The sequence below is a fragment of the Malaclemys terrapin genome, chromosome 20 (genome assembly GCF_027887155.1).
Source record: "Malaclemys terrapin pileata isolate rMalTer1 chromosome 20, rMalTer1.hap1, whole genome shotgun sequence".
NCBI lineage: Eukaryota > Metazoa > Chordata > Testudines > Emydidae > Malaclemys > Malaclemys terrapin.
This window is the reverse complement of record NC_071524.1, coordinates 14,090,972-14,114,554: the sequence shown is the minus strand read 5'-3', so window position 1 is coordinate 14,114,554 and position 23,583 is coordinate 14,090,972. Positions and strand designations below refer to the sequence as shown.

At 63.9% G+C, this 23,583-nt stretch overlaps 1 protein-coding gene across 1 annotated transcript; it reads right to left on the bottom strand.

Annotated features, from left to right (window-relative positions):
- Positions 1–1,603: 1,603 nt before the first annotated feature.
- On the bottom strand, positions 1,604–22,131 carry LOC128826382 (protein jagged-2-like). The gene is made up of 13 exons (XM_054009636.1): positions 22,050–22,131; positions 19,499–19,801; positions 11,465–11,528; positions 10,937–11,191; positions 10,643–10,703; positions 9,459–9,589; positions 9,021–9,140; positions 7,978–8,091; positions 6,966–7,079; positions 6,120–6,166; positions 5,096–5,272; positions 4,494–4,596; positions 1,604–3,839 (listed from the first exon to the last, which is right to left on the bottom strand). The coding sequence occupies exons 1-13, from the start codon at positions 22,107–22,109 to the stop codon at positions 3,526–3,528; spliced, it is 1,863 nt and encodes a 620-aa protein (XP_053865611.1). The 5' UTR covers positions 22,110–22,131; the 3' UTR covers positions 1,604–3,525.
- Between the last annotated feature and the right edge of the window lie 1,452 nt (positions 22,132–23,583).

The window sequence follows — 23,583 nt, the reverse complement described above, 5'->3', positions numbered from 1 at the left end:
ATCCCTCTACTATCTTTCTAACCCAGCTTTTCTCTCTCCAGCACTTCCCCCTCCCACCACCATACCGGCCCCATCCACATCCCAAATGTCACAGGTAGCTCTGGGGGCCTCGTCCCTCTCAGCAGCACCGGTGGTCACTTCCTTCATCCCGTTCACCAGGCGGGGCCGCGGCCTCTAAAACAAGCCCTGGGCAATAGCTCGGCCACCGCCTTGGCCAATGCTGGGGATCGAACCGGGGACATGAGGTCCTGGCATCTGTTGAAATTGCCAACCCAGGGAAGGGGCCAGCTGTGCTGATGGTTTCTGGGATGTAGATACCTGGCCAGGTGGGATCGGGATCAAACCCTCCCCCCCCGGCTTATTAGCCATGGTGGGAACCAGACAGTGGTGACTTGTGACTGATCTCCGATTCCCCACCCGTTGCTTCCCTATAGATCCTGCCTCCGCTAGGACCCCTGGCACCTTCCCCCTCGTGCCAGCGCTACAGGCAGGGCAGGTCTCATCCTGCTGGCAGCCAGGGATCCGGTCCAGGTGCCGGTGCTTCAGTTGGCTGGACACCAGCCGCTCCTCCAGCTGCAGCTGGGTGGGGCCGGGGGCGTTAGAACAGGGAACGGCTGCCAAGGGCGGTGCCGCCGCCCTACGGCCTCGCGTCCATGAAACCCTGCAGGAGTTTCGCTGTGAATCAGCAGGAAACACAGCATCGCCAACCTGAATTCCCCAGGGTCTGGGATGTGGGCAAGGAGAGCACAGAATGTGTGTGGCCGCCGCTGCCCTCTGCTGGCTGCAATCAGAACTACCTAGCTGCGTGTCATAGGCCGCATACTGCGGATAGCCAGTGGAGATTCTCCATCAGCCCACGTAGTTTCAGAGGAGAAGGCCCGCAGTTCTCCCTTCCCCCTCTTACCACTAACGCTCCAGTGGGGTTTAAATGGGAAGGGCATGGAGAGGAGCAAGGCCCAGCTGCCTTGCTAGCCCCAAGCGCATCCCTCTGACAAGCAGGGACACGACACAGGCTCCGCTCTCCTCCTGCTGCCTCCCTGCCTTTCCCCTGTGCCTCTGTTCCCCCCGTCCTCATCTCTGCTCCCTCCTCTCACCCTTTACCCTCGGGGTTCCCTGACTCTCCTGCTGTACCATGAGGCAGTGCTTTCCTCAGCATCGCAGGCCATCTCTGCCCACGTTGGGCCTTGTGGTGCTTCATGTGCCATGGCTGCAGCTGGGTTAGAGCCCAGCTCCCTCAGCTCGGAAAAACCTCTCGAGCCACTGGCGAATCCCCATTTGCAGTACAGGGGCTATGACACGCAGCTCAGCAGTTCTGATGCTAACCAGCAGAGGTCAGTGGGGTACCATGCTGGACCAAGCTATCAGCAAGACAGGCCCTTGGCTGAGGCTGCAGCTTGTGGTACAGTTGAATCTCAGCCTTCATTTAAAAAAAAAATGTTTTCTAGCCACAACAGTTGGGATGAAAAGCCAGGAGTCCTGACTCTCGGGGTCTAATCCTCTTCTCTCTCCTTTTCCATTGTGCTCAGCCATCTCTCAATCTTCCTCCTGTTTGAGTGTCCCCCTCCCCTCCCCGCCTCAAGACAAAAAGTCTCACAGCCTTGGGGTGAGGCTTGGAAAATATTTATTCGTGGTTCACACAGTTCACCCTGAGCGAGCTCGTCTCACGCCGGGGGGCGGGATAGAACCTGGTACAAAAAAGCAAAGAGGTCACAAAAACTCTACGAAGGAATCTGTACATATCATACAACATAGATACATTCAGCACATGCACACACCTGCCACCAGGGGGTGCTGCAGTACACACCCCCTCCCCTCAATGCTGGGGGATGCGCCTTGACTCTGGCACAGAATAATTTATTTTTCCTAATCACAGGCCCGGTAGGAAGGCAAGGGAGGCCGTGAGTGTGTATGTCGGGGTGGGGCTGGGGAATCTCCAAGGGGTCCCCTAGATAAAGAGCTGATTGAAAATGGGGTGGGGGGTGTTTCCCATGGAAAATGTTGATTTCTGGCAGAAACTCCAAATACTGCAAAAGCGTGATTTGGAATTGTTGCTGCGGTGCATCATGGGAGATGTAGTTCTGTTGCTACATACTCCTATTTACCTCTATGGCCTGGGCTCCCCAACTGGACTATATCTCCCATGATGCATCATGGCAACAGATTCCCCATGATGCAACCACCTGGCCAAGAGGAGAGGTCATGGTGCATCATGGGAGATGTAGTCCAAGTGCCATAAGCTCTCAATCTGTATTCTCCAGGCTCCCCAGCCAGACTCCATCTCCCATGACACACCATAGCCAGGGACTCCTCAGATGCAACTGCCTCTCCATGAAGGGACTCTGTGGTGCATCATGGGAGATGTAGTTCCCCTTGCCTCATGCTCCCTTGTACTACCTCTCCTATGATGCACTAGGGGAGTCCCTGGCCATGGTGCATCATGGGAAATATATTCCAATCGCAAAGCCCAGCCCATAGAGAAGAGAGGCATAAGGCAACTGAACTACGACTCCCATGGGGAACTGGGGTGTCACATCTAAATTGAAATATTTTGGTGTCTGGGTGTTTAATTTTTGTGGCATCTTCCCTGGGGAGCAGGTGCTTTTCAAGACAAATTTCCTTTGGTCGAAAATCCAATTTCCTCTAGAGAAAAACGGTTTAGATGGAAATTTTCCCTCCAGCCCCAGCTACTCCTTCCCAGGTGGGTGGCTCGAAGACAGAGGGGTCTAGCGCGGGACCAACGCACTTCTCAGAACAGAAGCAGATGGGGCTGGGCTGGGTGATGGGCGAGGGTGGATGGTGTGGCTCGGAGTTCCTGGGAGTGGGCAGATCTGGTCTCCGTTCATGGAGCACGGACACCGGAGTGAGGGCTGAACAGGAGGGATGCGGAGACTGGTCCCGCTAGGAACAGGGCTGAGTCCTGCCAACTTGCTTCACGCTGACAATGGGAATGAATTTCAGGGGGAACGGAGCTGGCGCCTCTAGAGGGGAAAGGCCCCGTGTCCCGTCCCCCAAGCCAGCCAGTTGCCCACAATATACCAGTTGAGTTTCCCTTGTGCCCATTCCACTTCCATCGTGCAGCTCACTGGCCAACGCAGGGAATCCTCGCCAGCCAGCCTGTTACCTTGCGCTGGAGCAGCTGGCAGGGGGACAGCGCCCACCCCTGGCTGCAGATCGCTGGCAGGCCAGGCTCCTTCGAGGTGGTGACCTAGCTACCACGGGCATCCGGTTCCCCTCCCCGGGCGAGCTTCCACCTGTGTGATGAACTGGGGCAGCCTCAGACGGCTGATCTGAATTACCCCCCCCTCCAGGGGGCGCCCCTCTGGGTTTGACCCACGCTGGCCTGGTGGGGCGAGGAGAGCGAATGTGCCCCCCTGGCACGGAGGGGCGGTTAAGGTGCTTTAGCAGAGCTGGGGGGAATCAGGGGGCATGAGGGTCCCCAGTGCAGGGCCGAGCCCCACCCCGGTCCCCTTATACCGCGGCCTGGGGGGGCAACGTGGGTCCAGCCCGCTCTCCCCCCACGCTGGATCAGAGCTTGGGCTCCAGGCCGGCCGGCACGTTGAGTCCGTTGAGCTTGGCTCTCTCCAGGTTGGAGATGTCCGTCTTGGGGAGGCCGCGGGGCGGGGGGAAAGGCAGCCCCCCCTTGTCCAGGGGCTGGCCGTGGTCCCCCCGGGTGGCATTGTGGATGAGGTGGGGGGCGTTGTTGGCCAGCAGCTCCTGCGGGGGCAGCGCCCGGCCTTTCCGGCGGGTCCACAGTGCCAGGGGGGCGCAGAGCAGGGCCGCCAGGAGAGGCAACAGCACCAGGGGCAGCAAGGCATAGAGCAGGGTCTGGCCGGCGGCCTCTGCGGGAGGAGAGAGCGGTGAGCAGGGAATGCCAGGCCCACAGTGCCAGCCGCCCCCTGTAACCACACCCCCGGGCCTTTGCCCCATGCCCAGCCTTCCCCCCCCCCAAGATAGCTCCTCGATCCATCCCTCCCTGCCACGGCACCAGCCGGGTCCTGTCGTCCCCTCCCCAGCCCCCACCCCCCAGGGCTGGCTCCAGGGTTTTGGCCGCCCCAAACAGCCCCCCCCCCCCCAAAAGCCGCGATCGCGATCTGCAGCGGCAATTCGGCGGAAGGTCTTTCGCTCCCAGCGGGAGAGAGGGACCGTCCGCCGAATTGCCGCCGAATAGCTGGACCTGCCGCCCCTCTCCGGAGTGGCCGCCCCAAGCCCCTGCTTGCCAAGCTGGTGCCTTGAGCTGGCCCTGCCACCCCTGGCACCAGCCTGGAGCTCCCTGCCCCTCTGCCTGGCATGGTGCCCGCCCTCCTCCCCCTGCCCTGGGATGTGCCCTGGCACCATTCCCAAAATTCCCTGCCCCCTCCCACATCCGAACCTCCCTTCCCCTCCCCCACCTGTCACGAACCAGAGCTGCCCCTCCCCCCCCCCCCTGCACCTATCCCCATAGTAGCTGCCAATAAGGAGCAGGTTAAACCCCCACTTCCCACGCCCGGCCATACCTGTGCAGCCCCCCTCCGGGCAGGAGCACACGTAGCTGCCTGCCCCACCCATGCATGAAGCCCCTCTGGGGCAGGGGTTCGGGGAGCAGACATCCAGCCAGACCTAGGGACAGGGAGAGCAGAGCTAGCACGACCTGGCTGGCACCACGCTGCGGGGTGGGGGTGGGCAGGGAGATTGCCAGGCCAGGGGGCCTGTGGTCGGTGCAGTGGCCTGATCCAGTTTCCCTCCCCCCACCCCAGACTGGATTTGGCCCACTGAAGCCGTACAGCCTGCGTGGGACCAGATCACGGTCCCCGATTTGTAGAGGGGGGAAACAGAGGCACAAAGGCGGGTTTTTTGGGGATGGGAAGTGACTTGCAGAGGGTCAAGTGGGGAAACCAGCGGCAGAGCAATAGAACCCAGGAGTCCTGGCTCCCAGCCCACGCCCCCACACATTAACCCACCAGACCCCACTCCCCTCCTAGAGCTGGGAATGGAACCCAGGAGTCCTGGCTCCCAGCCCCTCCCCCTGGCTCTAACCTCTAGTCCCCACTCCCCTCCCATCTCTGACATGGCTCCTGCCTCTCCTCACGGCACCCCCGCGGATCCCGACGGCCCTCACCTCGCAGAAGGGCCCGCTGAGGCCAGGCGGGCAGCTACACGCCACCCCCTGCCCCGGCGTCTCCTGGCAGCGGGCTCCATGCTGGCAGGGGGTGCTGGCGCAGCCGCCCAGCTCCGTCTCGCAGGCCGTGCCCGTGTAGCCAGTGGGGCAGGAGCACACGTGCCCGGTACCCACCGCCTGGGGGGGACAGTGGAGAGGGGGGAGGAGGAGCATTGGCATAGCAGAGACCAGCTCCCCATGGCGACGTGACCCCCTCAGCGACATGGCAACGGAGCCTCCTAGGCCCCAAAGGGCAACCGGACAGTCACGGGCCACTAGGGCAGGAGGGGACTCGGGGCGGTGGCAACACCCCGACCTCAGGGGCTGGAGGGTGGCCAGTTCAGGGCAATGCACATTCACGTTCCCACCCCGTAGCAGCGGGGGATGGGGCACCATGAGTATCCACGGCCATCAGCCTTTGGGGTCCCCCCAAATCCATCCCCTCTCCCCCCAGCCTTTGGGGTCCCCCAATATCCATCCCAACCCCCCACCAGCATTTGGGGTCCCCCCGTGTCCATCCCCTTCCCACGCCCAGCCTATGAGGTCCTTCATGTGTCTGTGCCCTCTCCCCCCAGCCTTTGGGTTCCCCCAGGTGTCTATCCTCTCTCCACACCAGCCTCTGGGGTCCCCCCAAATCCATCACCTCTCCCCACCAGCCTTTGGGGTCACCCCCAATATCTTTGCCCACCCCCCACCAGCCTTTGGGGTTGCCCCTGTGTCCATCCCCACCCCCCACCAGCCTTTGAGGGGCCCCCAGTATCCATGCCCCTCCCCCATCACTGTTTGCGGGCTCCCCGTGTCTGTCCCCTATCCCATGGGGGCTCTGCCCATTCTCTGGGGACCCTCCGTTTCCCTGGCCCAGGCTGCAGTGGGAACATCACTGTTCTGCTCTTGGGGTGGGGAGCTAAGGGGGGAGGTGCTGCCTCCAGACTGGGAGGGGAGGGGTGAGTCCTGCGGCCGGCGCGTCCGAGGGGCGCACACCCACCTGGCACTGCCCCCCATTGCGGCACCGCCCCTGGCAGCCGTCGTCTCCTGCAGGTGGAGAGGAGCCGGGGGTCATGGAGAGACAAGGCAGTGCTGGGGGGGGGCATCCTGGAGAGCACCCCATCTGCCTTGCAGCCCCAGCTCACCATGGCAGGGGTATCAGCTGCAAGCCATCATCATGGGGCCCCGGGACCCACTCCCCTGGTCCCCAGGCTTCCGGCAGGGCTCTCCCACTGCATCCCAGCCGGGGGCGGGGGGTACGGACCAGCCGGCAGCTTTGGGCCCCTACCGGCTAGGGCAGGATTCAAACCAGCAACTCACATGCCCCATCCAATCCCGTGTGTGTGTGTTGCTCTCTAGTGGTGGGATCGATTAGCACCAGCCAGGGGCAACGGCCTGGGGGCTTGGGAACAAGGGGCCCGATTCTCGGTCACGCTCAGGCCCCCTCCCATAGCGGAAAGGAGGTGGGAGCGGCCCCCTGGAGCCCCCTGAGCTGGTGAGGAGTGGGTGTAATGGCTCTGATCCTAGCACCCTGGTGCAGGGGGGTGGTTGCGGCGCACGGCGCTGGGGCTATTCCCTGCCCCCCAGGGCCCATAGGGGCTGCTCCAAATAACCCTGGGGGCCAGGCAGGATCCAGAATACGGGGAGAGCAAAGAGGGAGTAAAGCCCTCTGCACTTTCATGGCCCGGTCCTGCCCCCTCCTGGCCACAGCACAGCTCTGCCCTCTCTTGGCCACGGCCAAGTCCCAGCCACCCTCTCCTGGCCACACCTAGGCTGTGCCCGCCCCCCGGCTCGGCCCCTGCCCCCCGCCCCCACTGCAGCCAGGGCCCACTGGTCGCTCTCTTACTGGTCTCGCAGTTGGGGCCAGCCCAGCCCTCCAGGCAGTCACAGAAGTAGCCCCCGATGAGGTTTTTGCAGCCCCGGGCGTGCACGCAGGGCTCCCGCTCACATTCGTTGGCATCTGTGGTCAGGGGGCTGGGGTCAGGGCAGAGCGCGGTCGAGAGGGGGCTGCTGGCCCCTCGTGGGATCGGCGTGGGAAGGCGGGATCAGTGGGTCGGGCCAGACGTGTCCCTCCCCCCCGCCCCCACTCCTGTCCAGTCCTTGGCTCGGGGATTGGGGATCGTGGGTCCTTGTCCTGCTGGGACCCCCCGACTCAGTGGGCATTGGCTTTCAGCCCCCCAGGGCCCGGCGCCCGGCTCAGACTGGCCACCATGAAGTGAGCAGCCCCGTGTGCCAGCCACGCGGCTCGTCTCCCGCCACAAGGCTGCTGCGGCTTCCCCTAACCCCCCCCACCCGCGCCTCTATGGCCCTGGGCAGGGTCAGAGCTGCCAGTGGTCGTGGGTCCTTGGATCTGCATGGCTGGGGGCAGGGGGATGGGCACATCCAGCCCTGGGTCCCGTTTCTGGGGAGAGTTCACTGCGCCCTGCTGCACATTCACAGGAAAGGGGGCAGTACTCACAGCACAAGGGTATGGGGGGCAGAGGGGAGGTGACTGGGGGTGGAGGGCTGTGTCAGGGTGTGGGGGCAGGAAGGGGTCCAATGGGGCAAGGGACAGTGTCAGGGCATGGGAAGCAAGAGGGGGTGCCATGGGGCAGTGTCAGGGTGTGGGGGGCAGGAGGGGGTGCCATGGGGCAGTGTCAGGGTGTGGGGGGCAGGAGGGGGTGCCATGGGGCTGTGTCAGGATGTGGGGAGCAGGAGGGGGTGCCATGGGGCAGTGTCAGGGTGTGGGGAGCAGGAGGAGGAGGTGCCAGAGGGCAGTGTCAGAGCATGGGGGGCAGGAGGGAGGTGCCATGGGGCAATGTCAGGGCATGGAGGGCAGGAGGGGGTGCCCGAGCTCAGTGCCCTGGGCTCAGCCTCACCCAGCTGGCAGGTTTTACCGGTCCATTGGGGCGGGCAGGTGCAGCTGAACCCGTCCGGGAGGGGGTGGCAGGTTCCGCCGTGGGCGCAGGGCTCCGGCAGACACTCGTCCAGCCCTGCCAGGGAAGGAGCGGTTAGGGAGGGCGGGACCCCGGGCACCCCCGCAGTGAGTGGGGCGGGGCCAGGCCCACAGGGCCCCCCGCCGGGCCAGTGCCCTCCCTCCAGCCATGGCATCATGCCAAGCGATGCTGCATGTCTGGCTGGGCGGGGGGCCCCTGGGAGCAAGGCCCGGTCCTGAGGCAGGAGCCCCTTCCGTCCCAAGGCCGGTCAGGGACAGGCTGGTCAGGGATCCTGCCCCACGGTGCTTTGGGGCAACCTGAGCTTTGGGGGGATCCAGCGGGGTCAGCCCTGGCCCCCAGCCCCCCAAGAGCCTCCTCCACCCCACCCCCACAGCTTCCTCTGCTCCACTCACCCCCAGTCCCTCTTCCTGGTCCCCTGCCCCCTAACTGAGCCCATCACTTCCCCCTCTCCCCAGCCACTTGACTCCCCACAGCACCCCAGGACCCCAACAGGACCTCAACCCTTTCCCCTAGGGCACCCCCAAATCCCTAGCAGCATCCCCGGCCCCCATCTCCCTTCCCCCATGGCCTATAACAAGGCCTCTTTAGCCCCCAATATGACCCCCATGCCCCTTGTCTCCCTCCCCCTGGCCTCCCTACCTCTGTAGCTCCATCCCCCCCAAGCCTCTTTTAAGCCCCTATCTCCCTCTCCCCTGGTCCCCACCAGGGGCCCCTCACCATCCCCCCATTCCCAAGAGGAGCCCAAACCCCAAATCTTTCCCCTGCAGGCTGCCAGCCACTGCTGCTGGGCCCTAGAGCCTTCCTCTCAATGGGGCGCCCAGGGACCAGCTCCCCGCACCCCGTGGGTGCCCCAAAGCTCACGAGAGCAGCCGAGGGGACAGGTGGAGAAGCCGGGGTCCTCCCCAAGCCATTCCCCTCCCCCTCACCTCATCCCACCCCCTGTCCAGCACCCGCTGCCCCCTCACCCCTCTCGCAGTCCCGGCCCCGGAAGCCCGCGGGGCACAGGCACTGGTACTCGTCCGGCTCCGCGTTGGTGCAGGTGCCGCCGTTCCGGCAGGGCCGGTGGGAGCCGCAGTAGTTCAGGTCTGCGGGGGGAGAAGGGTTTGGCTCAACTCCAACCAAACTCCACTGACCCCAGGGCTGCCCCGCCATCCTGCCAGGGAGAGAGAACCCAGCCAACCCGCCACAGGGGGCGCTGTGGGGAGCGGGGCAGGAGCCGGCTATGGGGGGAGCTCCTGGCTACTCCAGCCCCGGCCTCTCCCAGCAGGGGGCGCTGTGGGGAGCAGGGCAGGAGCCGGCTATGGGGGGAGCTCCTGGCTACTCCAGCCCCGGCCTCTCCCAGCAGGGGGCGCTGTGGGGCGGGGGCTGTGGGGCAGGGCACACCCAGTCACCCAGCTGCTCACCCTTGTCACACAGCAGCCCTCCCCAGTTGGTGTCGCAGTCGCACTTCCAGGGCTCGGTGCAGGTCCCATGCAGGCAGCCGGGGAAGGGGATGCACTCGTCGCAGTTGGAGCCCGTCCAGCCGTAGTGACACCTGGGCAGACAGACCCGGGGTGGGGAGAGATGGACGCACATCGGGGGCGGGGGGAGGGGGGCAGCCTGGCACGGAGCCACCTTCAGCAACAGCCACAGGTGTCTGGTCCTCTGGGGACCCCGGGGACGTCTGCGTGGGGGGAGGCTGCCTCTGCTCATGACCAACCCCCTCCAGCAATCTCCGGCCCTGGGAGTTCCTGGGGTTTGGGATGGGCGGAGCAGGGGGCAGCTGGAGCCCCAAGGGGGCAGCAGAGAGTCAGACGATGCCATATGGGGGGTTGTTGGGGAGGGAGCTGGGCCGGGAGACAAGGGTAGCTCGCTGAGTGGAGTTGAGTGGTTAAATGGCAGGGGCTGGGAGCCAGGACTCCTGGGTTCTATCCCCGGCTCTGGGAGGGGAGTGGGGTCAAGTGGTTAGAGCAGGAGGGCTGGGAGCCAGGACTCCTGGGTTCTATCCCCGGTTCTGGGAGGGGAGTGGGGTCAAGTGGTTAGAGCAGGAGGGCTGGGAGCCAGGACTCCTGGGTTCTATCCCCGGTTCTGGGAGGGGAGTGGGGTCAAGTGGTTAGAGCAGGAGGGCTGGGAGCCAGGACTCCTGGGTTCTATCCCCGGTTCTGGGAGGGGAGTGGGGTCAAGTGGTTAGAGCAGGAGGGCTGGGAGCCAGGACTCCTGGGTTCTATCCCTGGCTCTGCATGGGGTGGGGTGGGTTTGCCTGGGCTGTTTCCCTGCCCTGCAAAGCCCCCAGGCCTTGTCAGCGAAGGAAAAATGCCTTCCCTGACCTGACGCGAGCGCTTCCCCCCTCCTGGGCCCGGCCTAGACGACTGCTCCCCTCCCCAAAGGGCAGGAGGCAGCGGGCAGCCCTGGCCGCTAGTGCTTCCTCCAGTCCTGCCCAGGGGAGAGTCTGCCTGGCAGACCTGGGCTGGGAGGGGACCCCAGCAGCCTGCCAGGGAAGCCACACAATCAGCCCTCCCATCCCTCTCCACTCTCCCTCCATCCCATCGCTGGGGTCATGGGGGGGGGGTCTGGGGAAGGGGGCAGATGGGGGCCCCCTCTCACTCACTTGCATTCTCCAGGCTCCTCGCAGAAGCCGTGTAGCTCGTGGCAGCCCTGGTGGCAAACGGCTGTGATAGAAATGACGGGGGTGGGGGGGTTAGGGGCAGGGAATGCCCCCTGTCACCTCCCCCTTCCTCTGTCTGTGGGCACCATGCCCCCCTCCTTGGCCCCCTCCCATTCCCCTGGGCACCGTGCCCCCCTAAGCGCCCCCTTCTGTTCCACCTCCCTCCCATTTTCATGTGCCTCCCATCTCCTGCCCTTCCCCGTGGGCACCGTGCCCCCCACCTGCCCTGGCACGTACCCCGAGTGCACTCCTCTCCCGTCCAGCCGTCCAGGCAGACCTTACTGCCAGCGGCGTCGCAGCCGTGGTGGCCGAAGAAGTCGTCGCGGGGCCGGCACAGGCGGTTGCAGGCGGGGCCGTAGTAGTGGTGGGCGCAGCGCACCCGCAGCCGGTACTCCAGCGCCGTGCCCCGCCCGTGGTGCCGGAAATCCTGCCAGCCCTCGCCCGGGTTCAGCATCCCCGACCGCGTCACCCGCTCCACCAGGGACCCCCCGCCTGCCAGAGAGGGGAGCCTGTCACTGCCCTGCCCCAGCCTAATGCACCCTGCACCCCTCCCGGGCGGGGAGCTCCAACCCAGGCTGGCTCAGAGAGCCCAGGGGCATTTCCTCTCTAGGGGGCGCTGGCTCCGATCTGGCCCCAGAGTGGGGGACTGGCTGGCTCAGGGAGGTGGGGAATGGGACACGGGGCCTTTCTCCTCTAGGGGCGCTGGCTCTGATCTGGCCCTAGGACAGGGAGGTGGGGGGAGCTGGCCAACTTGGGGTGCCTCACCCGGGGTGCCAGGGCCGGTGATGTTGTCAGCATCCCAGGCTTCCAGGATCAGTGAGTACGAACGCTGGGGGATCAAAGCACAGGGTTAGAGGTGCCAGGTGTCACTGACCGACCCCCACCCCCCAACTTGTGACCCGATTGTTCCAGGGCTGGGGAAGTGGGTAGGGGGTGAGACTGACCAGCTCTGCAACCTAATGCCTCCTGTTTCAGGGTCTATGAGCTCTCATGGGTGGGGAGCCTTAACCCCACTGCACTGTTGGGGAAACGGAGGCACACAGAGCTGGCATCCTGACTCCCAGCCCCGGCCCCCCAGCTCTAACCACTACTAGACCCCACTCATCTCCCAGAGATGGGGATACAACCCAGGAGTCCTGACTCCCAGCCCCCCTGCTCTAATCTGCTAGCTCCCCACTGTCCCACCCCTGAGCTACGGCTACCACCCAGGAGTTCTGCCTCCCATTTGCTGCAGGGAGGCCATGCCGATGAATTCCTGTCCACTGTGGGAGGAGACTGACGATTGCTGGGCATTTTCAGAGTCCCTTCCCCCAATCCTTTGTTGTATGGCAATTGTCTCCTCTCCTCCCCAGAGGTGGCTGCACTGTTACTTAGGTGCTGTGTGCGGCATGGGAGCGCAAGGTGCTGCACGAACGGAGGACAGCATGGGAGACAGCCAATAAACCACAACAGTCCCCAGGGGGTCAGCGTCATCATCCCCATTTCACTGGTGGGGAAATTGAGGCACGGGAGGGGGGGAATGGGACATGACCAAGCTCTCCCAGCAGGCCAGCAGCAGAGTTGGGAGCAGAGCCCGGGTCTATTCATGCCAAGTGGGGGGTGGAGGGGTGGGTTAGCAGATGGAGGTTGCCATTCAGGTCCGGCATCCGGGAGATGTCTCAAAGGGGCGGATCCTGGAGTTCAGGGCGCTGGCGAGGTCCGTCTTGGCTCTCCCATGCCACGCCCTGGTGCCAGCGCTTGGGCCCAGAGGGGCGGCTTGAAGGCGTCTGGCTGGGGCCCGGGCACTGAGAGGAGATGGGCAAAGAGGAGGGTCCCCCTCGCCACCCCAGTCTGGTCTGGAGTCGCTCTGGGGGCTTTTATTCGAAGAAATCCCCGGCTGCCTCCTGCCGCTGCTGTCGCCTGCACCAAAACATTCCTTCTGCCCACGTAATGTTCCAGGCGTGGCCCACGCCGGGGGGCTCCCTGCCCCCACCCCTGCCAATGCCCCCCGGGGCCCAGTGAGGGCGTCAGCCAGAGACGCTGCCTCCTTTAGCCAAACTGACTAAGCGGATTTCCCTTCTCACAGGCGGCTGGGCACCGAGCCACCACCCCCTCCCGTGGACACTGCATGTTCCCAGCCCGACCCACCCTATGGCCCCATCTATGCTTACGCTCAGAGGCTGGGGTGGGGGGGGGTCCCCCGTCCCCTTGGGGCTTCTGTAACACTTGGGGGAACAACCACACTGGGGACAGAGGTCAGCTGCTGCATATGCCATCCAACTACAGGAGACTCCCCGCGAGCTGCTAGCAGTGTAGGGGCTGTGACACGCAGAGCAGCGGGTCTGATTGAACCCAGGAGAGGGCAGTGACGCATGCGCACGCACAGGCGGTCTCCCTGGTGTGCCAGATCAGAGCAATGGGTCCATCCAGCCTGGTATCCCCTCCCCCCACTCTCTGAGAGTAGAAGGGGTGGGAGCACCATGCTCCCTTCCCCTCACCCATACCCCAGGGACCCCTGGACCAGTCCCCTCCCCCCACAAACATCCCCTTCCAACAGCATCCTGGCCCTGTAGCAATCCTGCCTGACTCCCTGGTCAGTGCCTGGTGGAAGGGGGGAGCCCTGTGTATGGGGGGGCTGCAGCAGACCCCCCCCCCAGGCTCTTCCCATGCCCAGCAGCCTCGCCCCAGACAACTCCCCTGTGGATCCAGTCCAGCCTCTTCCACCCTGGAAGGAAAGGGGGCTGCCCCATATGTGATCGCCCCTCGCACCAGCTGCTGCCAACCCTCCTCCCTGGGGTTCCACCCCCCCCACCTCCCCATGGATGTGGGGAGACCTGGGATGTGCCTGTCCCTGGCTGGAGGCTGGCAGGGGCATGATGGGGGCAGCCGTGAAACCCCTGCTGGGGCAGGGCTGGGGCGGGGAGGCGGCTCCCAGGCCTGAGGGCTGCCTGAAGGGAAGGCAGGGGTCAGGCAACCCAGGGGCACAAGTGAGACGAGCTGTCAGGGCTCAGCTCCAGCACAGCAGGGAGCAAGAGCCCCCCCTCCCCTTCCCTGGAGCCGGGACTATTGGCCCGATGGCGGCAAGATGCCAGCGCAACTGGGTCTGTGCGGCCCAGCCTCAGGGAGAGCCGCAGGCGGAAGGATACAAATGGGGGGAGGGGGCAGTGAAAGGCCCCTAGAGGAGGACGGATATGAGTGAGGTGAGTAAAGGGGTCCCTAGAGGTGGAAGGATACAAGTGGGGGGCAGTGAAGGGTCCCTAGAGGTGGAAGGATACAAGGGGGGGCAGTGAAGGGTCCCTAGAGGTGCAAGGATATGAGGTGGGTGGGTGATATGGTCAACATGTAGGGCCAAAGCGGGTGCAGTTTGTCCTGGGCCCCTCCCCCAGATGAGCCCCCTTCCCCCCACGTCAATTCTCCAAACACCCCTGCAGCTGAGGCAGCCCCTGCCCGTACTGGCAGAGACCCCCACCCCCGCAAAGGGGCCATGTGACAGCAACCAGCAGGGTCCCCACCACCGCTCCAGGCATACCAGATGGGGGCCCAGGGAAGGCTGGAGCAGAGGATGATGGGTAGCTGTAACCCACTGCCCTGTCAGCGCCAAACTGGGGGCTCCGGTGCTGTGAGCTTCCCCACAGCAATGCCCTGTCCATGCCCAACCAGGGACTCTGGTAGTGTGAGCTTGTTTCCAGTGAGTCTTATCTGGCATTTACCAGGGCACCGCTGCGGGACAGCTCACCGCACCTGAGGCTCGGGCAGGGGCACTGCTGCGGGGAAGCTCGCCACACATACTCCGCTAGCCCGGCCTATAACAGCTGGTACATCCGCGCCCCTGCCGGCTGGCTCGAGGGTGCGGGATGGGTGCAGGGTTAAGTGTCTTCCTCGTAATTAGGGAAGTTATTTAATTAAGTTATTTACCTTCTGCTTCCCCCCTGGGTGTGGGCGAGGGATGGGGGCGGGGCCACAGCCCCACACTTCCCGGGCAGCACCTGGCACACAGGCCCCGTGGGCTAGGCGTGACGGGCTCCACTTCCCACTGCTGGCATCTGCCAGAAATCCTGTTCCATGCAGGGCCGGGCCTGCCTGGCGCTGCAGAGGGCCCCGGGCTCCAGCCCCACCCAAGGTCCATCAGCAGCCCCCGCCACAGTGGGGTGGCTTAGAGGCTGGGGGTGGGGTGAGGGGCATCATTCTATGGGCCGGGAGGGTCTTCTGCTCCCCCAGGGCAGGCAGATCTTGCAGCTTCTGTCCTCCCAAGGGATACCCCTCCTAGCCTGCTGCGTCCTCCCCCAGCTCTGCCTAAGCCCCCCAATCCCGACCTGCAGCCCCCTGCTAGCCCAGCCCCGGGCTCCCCTCCTCCAAGCTCTGCTGGTGCCCCTCGGTCGTGATGCAGAGAGGACCCTGCCTCTGGGAATGAGAGGGGAAGTCCGTCTCCCCAGCCCAATGAATCCCTGGCCCCTGCTAAGTCTGCCAGCGGCGTAACCCCCGTTACCCCAGCTGAGACACCCGCTGGGAGCCCCGTCGACTGGCAGAGTCAAGGAGGGGCCCTCGCTCCGGATGAGCCCCACCCCCTCCCCGTGGGGCGTGGGCAGCCTTGGCCTGTCTCACACGCGTGTGCGCTGACATGCGTGTGCTCACAGGCTGGCCCTGCACTGAGCCGTCACAAAGGGACACTGTCCTACGGTGAGGTAGCAGTTACTACTATAAAGGCAACCTCCAGCCGGGCACTAGGGGGCGCTGTCCCCCCTCACCTGGCCACACCCCATGTCTCAGCACCTCAGCCGGGCACTAGGGGGCGCTGTTCCCCCTCACCTGGCCACACCCCATGTCTCAGCACCTCAGCCGGGCACTAGGGGGCGCTGTCCCCCCTCACCTGGCCACACCCCATGTCTCAGCACCTCAGCCGGGCACTAGGGGGCGCTGTCCCCCTCACCTGGCCACACCCCATGTCTCAGCACCTCAGCAGGGCACTAGGGGGCGCTGTGCTTCTAGGCCCCATCTCCGGCTCTTCTCCGCGGCCCCCTCCAGCCCATGCCCCCATCTCAGCCTGTAAACATCCGTGACTCAGCGCTGGGACCCGTGGCATGAGGGCGCCGGGCAGCGCCGCCAGCCAGTATCTCGGGCACGGGCTAAGGGAGGTTGGGGCCCCGCGCTAAGCAGCGGCCATGGCCAAGTAGACGGCGACGAACTCAAACCCGCGCCGGGGGCAGGAACCCGGGGCGCAGCTAGGGCTGGGTGCCAGAAGTGGGATGCAGAGGAGGGTTCTTTGGGGAGGGGGTATTGGGAGTGGGGTGGGGGGGGAGCTCCTGGCTACTGCAGTCCCAGCCTCTCCCAGCAGGCGGCGCCGTGGGGGAGTCCCTGGCCTCTCCCTGTGGCGGTGGGGAATGGTGGGGAATGGGGATGGCACGTGGGTGCTGCGGGAGCCCGGGACCCCTTCCTGGCACGCTGGGATCGGCGAGCGTCGTTGGATCCCAGCCCTGGGAAAGGTCACGCAGGGCGGGCCGCTGACCCGCTGGGGCCGAAGCCCGGCCAAGGCTCCAGGAAATCCCATGCCACCAGGGCGGGTCACGGGCTCCCAGAGTCCCTCGGCCGGAGGTGCCTGGGCCAAGTGAGTGGGCAGAATGGGCCTCTCTGCATACAGATCAGCTGGGCCCTTTGTGTGCATTCATCTCTACCCGGCCCTCTGCCCACAGCTCCACCGAGGGTATCTGAGAGAGCCAGATGGAGATACCAACTCGGGGTCAGGGGGGAGTGGGGTGTAGTGGTTAGAACAGGGGGAGCCGGGAGCCAGGTTCTATTCTCAGCTCTGGGAGGGGAGTGGGGTCTAGTGGTTAGAATGGGGGGGGCGGGAGGGAGCTAGGACTCCTGGGTTCTATCCTTAGCTCTGGGAGGGGAATGGGGTCTAGTGGTTAGAGCAGGGGTGGGGGTGGGGGCTGGGAGCCAGGACGCCTGGGTTCTGTTGCCACATTTGCAAGTACAGGATGGTGTCAGTGGCTCCCCTAGCACAGTGCGAGGAGGATGCAGAGAGCTGGGGCGGGCGGAGGGTGTGTGTGTGTGTTCATAGTCTGTTCCTTTGGCAGCTGCAAGGGTCTGGGGGGAGAGGCTGAGGGGAGTCCCAAAGAAAGGGTAGTAGGGAACCCCCCCAGCTTCCCCAGAGAAGGGGTGAGGGCAGGCAACGCACAAGCAGAGAGATCGATCCAGCCCCTGTGATGGGGTTCAGCTTCTCTTGGCCCAGGGAATGGGCAGTGGGCTGGGAGCCCTGGGTTCTGAGCCACTGCCCTGCTGTGCCTCAGTTTCCCCTCCTCACTCTTTGTGCATTCAGCCTGCGAGCTGTGCAAGGCAGGGACTGTCTCGGGCTCTGTGCCGGGGGCTGCGTGCGACACCTGATAACGCTGCCCGACGGAAGTGGTTTTGGAATGGAAGCGGGAGAGCGAAGGGCTGGGATGCCCAGGGAGGCGGGAGCTGGATGGAGCCCAGGATCGATAAATCACAGAGCAGACGGGGCCACCCGCTAATTCATACAGATGGAGAGAGATTTAGCATCTGTCACAGTCTCCCGGGGAGCCGGGCGAGACGAGAGACCAGACACAGCACCGTCCGCAGCTCCACCCCACCCTCTTCCTGGGGCCTCCTCGCACCATTGCCTGAGAGCTGAGCGACATGGCTCCGCAGTCCTGATACCCAGCGCTAACCACTAGCCCCCACTCCCCTTCCAGAGTGGGGATAGAACCCAGGAGTCCTGGCTTCCAGCCCCCCTGCTCTAACCACTAGACCCCACTCCCCTCTCCACATCTGTTGCTCCCAGCTGGCATGACACCTCAACAGGCACCTTCTGTGAGCCCTGGTTGGCTTACAGCAAGGATCACTCTCCCAACCTGTCCTTGTTCTGAATGGAGCCTCTGGAGGGGACCCCAGGCCTAGGCATGATGGGTGGATTGGGGCTGGCAGGATGGCAGCCCAGGTGGAGAGCTTGGGAGAACCCCAGGGGCTGTCTGCATCCAGCCGCCTGGATAAACCCCGCCCCTTCACACCCAGGCCAGATAAACCCCGCCCCTTCACACCCAGACCAGATACCACCCTCAGCACACCCAGGCCAGATAAACCCCACCCCTTCACACCCAGGCCAGATAAACCCCGCCCCTTCACACCCAGACCAGATACCACCCCCAGCACACCCAGGCCAGATAAACCCCGCCCCTTCACACCCAGACCAGATACCACCCTCAGCACACCCAGGCCAGATAAACCCCGCCCCTTCACACCCAGACCAGATACCACCCCCAGCACACCCAGGCCAGATAAACCCCGCCCCTTCACACCCAGACCAGATACCACCCTCGGCACACCCAGGCCAGATAAACCCCGCCCCTTCACACCCAGACCAGATACCACCCTCAGCACACCCAGGCCAGATAAACCCCGCCCCTTCACACCCAGGCCAGATACCACCCCAGCACACCCAGGCCAGATAAACCCCGCCCCTTCACACCCAGGCCAGATACCACCCTCAGCACACCCAGGCCAGATAAACCCCGCCCCTTCACACCCAGACCAGATACCACCCTCAGCACACCCAGGCCAGATAAACCCCGCCCCTTCACACCCAGGCCAGATACCACCCTCAGCACACCCAGGCCAGATAAACCCTTCCCCCTTGCACACCCAGGCCAGATAAAGCCCACTCCTTGTACACCTAGGCCAAATAAACCCCGCCCCTTGCACACCGAGGCTAGACAAACCCTTGCCCCTTGCACACCCAGACCAGATAAAACCCACCCCTTGCACACCCAGGCCAGACAAACCCTTCCCCCTTGCACACCAAGGCCAGATAAACATTGCCCCTTGCACACCCAGGCCAGATAAAGCCCACCCCTTGCACACCCAGGCCAGATAAACCTTCCTCCTTGTACACCTAGGCCAGATAAACCCCACCCCTTGCATATCTAGGCCAGATAAACCTTGCCCCTTGCACACCCAGGCCAGATAAAGCCCACCCTTCACACCCCAGCCAGATAAACCCTTCCCCCTTGCACACCCAGGCCAGATAAACCTTGCCCCTTGCACACCCAGACCAGATAAACCCTCCCCCTTGCACACCCAGACCAGATAAACCTCACCCCTTGCACACCCAGGCCAGATAAAACCCATCCCTTGCACACCCAGGCCAGATAAACCTTCCTCCTTGTACACCCAGGCCAGATAAACCCCACCCCTTGCACACCCAGACCAGATAAACCTTCCTCCTTGTACACCCAGGCCAGATAAACCTTGCCCCTTGCACACCAAGGCCAGATAAACATTGCCCCTTGCACACCCAGGCCAGATAAACCCCACCCTTCACACCCCAGCCAGATAAACCCTTCCTCCTTGCACACCCAGGCCAGATAAACCCCACCCTTGCACACCCAGGCCAGATAAACCTTCCTCCTTGTACACCCAGGCCAGATAAACCCCACCCCTTGCATATCTAGGCCAGATAAACCTTGCCCCTTGCACACCCAGGCCAGACAAACCCCACTCCTTGCACACCCACACCAGATAAATCCATCCCCCTTGAACACCCAGATCAGATAAACCCTTACCCCTTGCACACCTAGACCAGATAAAACCCATCCCTTGCACACTCAGACCAGATAAACCCTTCCCCCTTGCACACCCAGGCCAGATAAACCCTCCCCCTTGCACACCCAGGCCAGATAAACCCTCCCCCTTGCACACTCAGACCAGATAAACCCCGCCCCTTGCACACCCAGCAGCCCAGAGCTGCTGCTGCCTAGCCTGAGACCACAGCCCCCCGCCCACCAGTGGAGGAGCTCAGGGCCCTACCGGCCAGGCGAACTGGAATGGCATGGTGATCCTGCCCGCATGCTCTGCGCCCCTCCTGGGCTTGGCCGTGAAGGTGTTGCCCCCCAGCACGGGAGTGACGCCGGCCCCCAGCACGCAGGGCCCCCCAGGGAGGACACGCAGCTGATACTCCTTCAGACAGGCCCGGAAGTAAGTCCGACATTGCTCCCCACCGGGACACGGCGGCTCTGCCCCGCCCCGGCAGCAGCGCCCGTCTGCCAGCACCCCCTGCTCGTTGTGCATCAGCCGGATCTGCAGCTCGAAGGTGCCAGCTGCTTCGGGGACCTGGAAGTGGAGAGGAGCCAGTTACAGTGGGTCAGAGTCCCCCGCACCGCCGCATCTCACCTCCTGCTCGCCGTGAGTGCAGAACCCCCCCGGCTCTGAAAGCCCACTGTGCTGCAGGCGCGAAGGGAGAATCCCTTGCCAGCTCTGAGCAGTACAGGGCCCATGACACACAGTGGTGCTGATTCCATCCAGCAGAGGGCAGTGGCACGTCCATGCCCTTTGCAGTAACAGCGGCAGCCCCTTGCCTGTTGCCAGCCCCTGCTGTCGTCCAGGGTGAATTAAGCCTGTGATCCGGGGGGCGGGGAGGGGGGGGTGTCACGATGATCTCGGACCCCCAAGCAAACAGCAGTGAGGGGCGAACTCCCGCTGGGCATCACTACTAGGGATTGAGGCTGAGGGCTGGGAGCTGGACCCAGCCCAGGGAATTCAGAGAGACGGCTGCCAAGTTCTCTCCCGGACCTGGCTTCACCCCACAGTTCTGGGGCTTTGCGACAGCTCCATGGGGATGCAGCCACCTCTGGGGCGGAGGGCAGCATCCAGGCAGCACGTAACGCTGGGGGGAGCACCGACCCTGACACTCAGGCAGCTCACGCAGTACCTAAGGACCCCGCCCCAGGACAGTGAACACCCGGAGCACCCCCCAGAGAGCCCCCTTCCTCAAGGTTTGGGTTGTGGGTCTAGGCATTCTGCACCCACAGCTGCGCCCCTCACGTCAGCCCCTCCAGCTCTGATCCCAGGCAAGCCCCGAGCTGAGTGTGAGGAAAGGGGGGGGGGCAGGGAATGTTCCCACCCCTCCAGATCTTGCCCAGGGCCCCACCACGTTGCTGCCGGGAGGAAAACAACCTCCCCGGGAATAGCAGGGCGTTGCTGGTGTATTATGAGCCTGGTTTACCTCTGCTCTGCTTTCCTCTGAGGGAGGGGCACCTGGGCCTTTGATGGAGTCTCAGCAGCTCCACCCCCGGGTGTCTCCCATCCCCCCGCAGACCCACCTGGCAGGTCCCCGGCCTGTGCAGGAGCCGGGGCTCAAACCCTGATCTCCCAGGGAGATTGGCTCAGAGGAAGGGGGGATTGGGACCAGGGACCATTTCCGGCTCAGGCCAGGGAGATGCCAAACCCAAGATCCAGATTCCAGTGGTGCCCCCCCCCCCCCCCCCGCCCCAGCTCAGCCTCCAAGCCCAGCCCGAGGAAACAGAATCCACCGTTAGATGGAGTAGCAGGCCCAAGGCAGCAAATATCCAGAGAACCTTCACCCATGCAGCCACCTCTGGGGTGGGGTGCAGCCACTGTCTAACAGCACTGGACTGCCCAGAAGACGCCTCCATCCAACTGAATCCACAGCGGGAACGGGGGGAGGAAGTCGAATGGAATCACTGACAGTGGATTTAGCCAGCGGGACGCCTGGGGTCACATTTGCAATGGGCAGGGCGCTTAGGTCACTAAGATCTTGGTTGATCATCTCATTCGAAAGCCAGCACCCTCCAGGAGCCCAGCCCGACTCCCTGCAGCACCCCGCGTTTCCTCGGACGTCTCCCATCCAAGCACTGAGCTAGCCCAGGTGTGGCGGACAGATGCCGGCTGGAATGTGCCAGAAGAACTGTCCAGGCAGGGCCCAGACCCATGGGCAAGGAGCGGCCTGGACACGGAGGCGTTGGCCCAGCCCCCCCCGCCGCCCCCCCGCTCTAGGCAGAAACAAGAATTCAGGGGCCCCCTTTCCCCAGCACCGAATTCCCTTCAGCGTCCCGAGGGCGAGGCAGGGCCCAGGTGCCCCACGGAGGGCTGGGCCCACTGGGTAGGATGGGTGTGGACGGACCGAAGGGGAGCGGGGAGGGGAGACTGACCCATTGGATGGGCTCCAGCAGCCGGGGTTCCCAGCATTCGCCGTCATGTCAACTTTAAATCCCACCACTGCAACTTACGCCACACCCCATCTGGGGGGGGGCACAGGATTGGGGGGGACGAACCTCAGCTGCCCCTGCCTGGAGGCCACCCACTGGGGTGCCCGCCCGGGCCAGCGACCCCCTTGCTCCTCGCCAATTCCAAGCGCCCCATGGGCAGGGGGGGCGGCCTTCCCAGGGACCCCCGCTGGGCTGTGGGGGATGTGGGCTCCCTCTGCCAGGGGGATCAGCCCCCCAGGGTACCCCCCAAGCCAGGGAAGGGCTGCCCCATGGACCCAGGCTTCCGAAGAGTGGCAAGTTCCCAGACAAAGGGCAGCCCCGGAGGGGGGGTGGGGTTGGGGGGGGGGACTCACCTGGGGCCGCATCTGAAGCAAGAGGAGGACGCAGACGACCCAGCAGTTTCCCAGCCTCATTGTCTCTGGCTGGCTGCCTCCAGGCGCGCTCGCCCCCCCGCCACACCTGCCCCTCCGGCCGGCCCCCCCGCCGCCGCCCGCCCCCCCAGGACCGGGGCGTCCCAAGCGCGCTGCTTGCGGGGCATAAAGGAGCCACTGGCCGCCTCCCCAGCCGGGTCCCCGCGGCGCTGAGCGGCTCCCAGCCGGGTGCGTTCGCCGGGAGCCGCCTGACATCATGCAGGATGGGGTGGGGCCAGCCCAGCCCCCGGCCAAGTCATTAAGAACTTTCCCTGCTAATGAAAGGAGGAAACCGGTTTCCTCCCCTCGCCCGCCCGCCCTCGCTGGCAGGAGCGGGCCGGGGCGGAGCGGGGGGGGCGGGGGTTAGGGGTTCTTCGGGAAACTGCAGGAACAATCCACGCCCCCCCCCCCCCACATCGATCCATCCATCCCCTAACGCATCCATCCATCCATCCCTCTACCCATCCATCCATCCATCCATCTCCCCAACGCATCCATCCATCCCCCCATGCATCGGTCCATCCATCCATCCATCCCCCAACGCATCCATCCATCCATCCCTCTACGCATCCATCCATCACCCCATGCATCCGTCCATCCATCCATCCCCCCTACGCATCCATCCATCCATCCATCCATCCATCCATCCATCCATCCATCCCCCAACGCATCCATCCATCCATCCATCCATCCATCCATCCATCCATCCCCCTATGCATCCATCCATCCATCCAGGCATTCAACCCCCCATGCATCCATCCATCCCCCTACGCATCCATCCACCCATCCATCCATCCCCCAACGCATCCATCCATCCATCCATCCATCCCCCCAACGCATCCATCCATCCCCCCACTAGGCATCCATCCATGCCCCCTATGCATCAGTCCATCCATCCGTCCATCCATCCCCCTACACATCCATCCATCCCCCTCATGTATTCGTCCATTGCCCTCCACGCATCGGTCCATCCATCCATCCCCCCTACGCATCAATCCATCCCCCTCTTACACATTGGTCAATCCATCCCCCCATATGCAAAGGTCCATCCATCCCCCCCCACTATGCATTTGTCCGTTCATCCATCCCCCATATGCATCAGTCCATTCCCCCTATGCATTGGTCCATCCATCCATCCATCTCCCCCCAATACACACTGGTCCATCCATCCCCCCAATACACATTGTTCCATCCATCCATCCATCCCCCCTATGTATCAGTCCATCCATCCACCCCCCAATATGCATCGGTCCACCTATCCATCCATCCATACACACCCCCTCCCACACGTATCAGTCCATCCTTCCATCACCCTTCCCATCCCCATCCATCCATCCATCCATCCATCCATCCATCCATCCATCCCCCATAGGCATCAGGAATCTTCTTCATTTCCTGTCCTAAACTTTCATGCAGGGGAAGAGGTGTCAAACAGCTGCCCCCCCCCCCCCCGCCCTAGAGGTGACTGTGTTTTAAC

Excerpts from the sequence above, each read along its gene's own strand:
- LOC128826382 (XM_054009636.1), bottom strand. The coding sequence starts at position 22,109 with ATGAGGCTGGGAAACTGCTGGGTCGTCTGCGTCCTCCTCTTGCTTCAG. Across the intron at positions 8,092-9,020 it reads GGGCCGGGACTGCGAGAGGG|GGCTGGACGAGTGTCTGCCG; the intron begins GTGAGGGGGCAG and ends CTTCCCTGGCAG. Across the intron at positions 5,273-6,119 it reads GCAATGGGGGGCAGTGCCAG|GCGGTGGGTACCGGGCACGT; the intron begins GTGGGTGTGCGC and ends TGTCCCCCCCAG.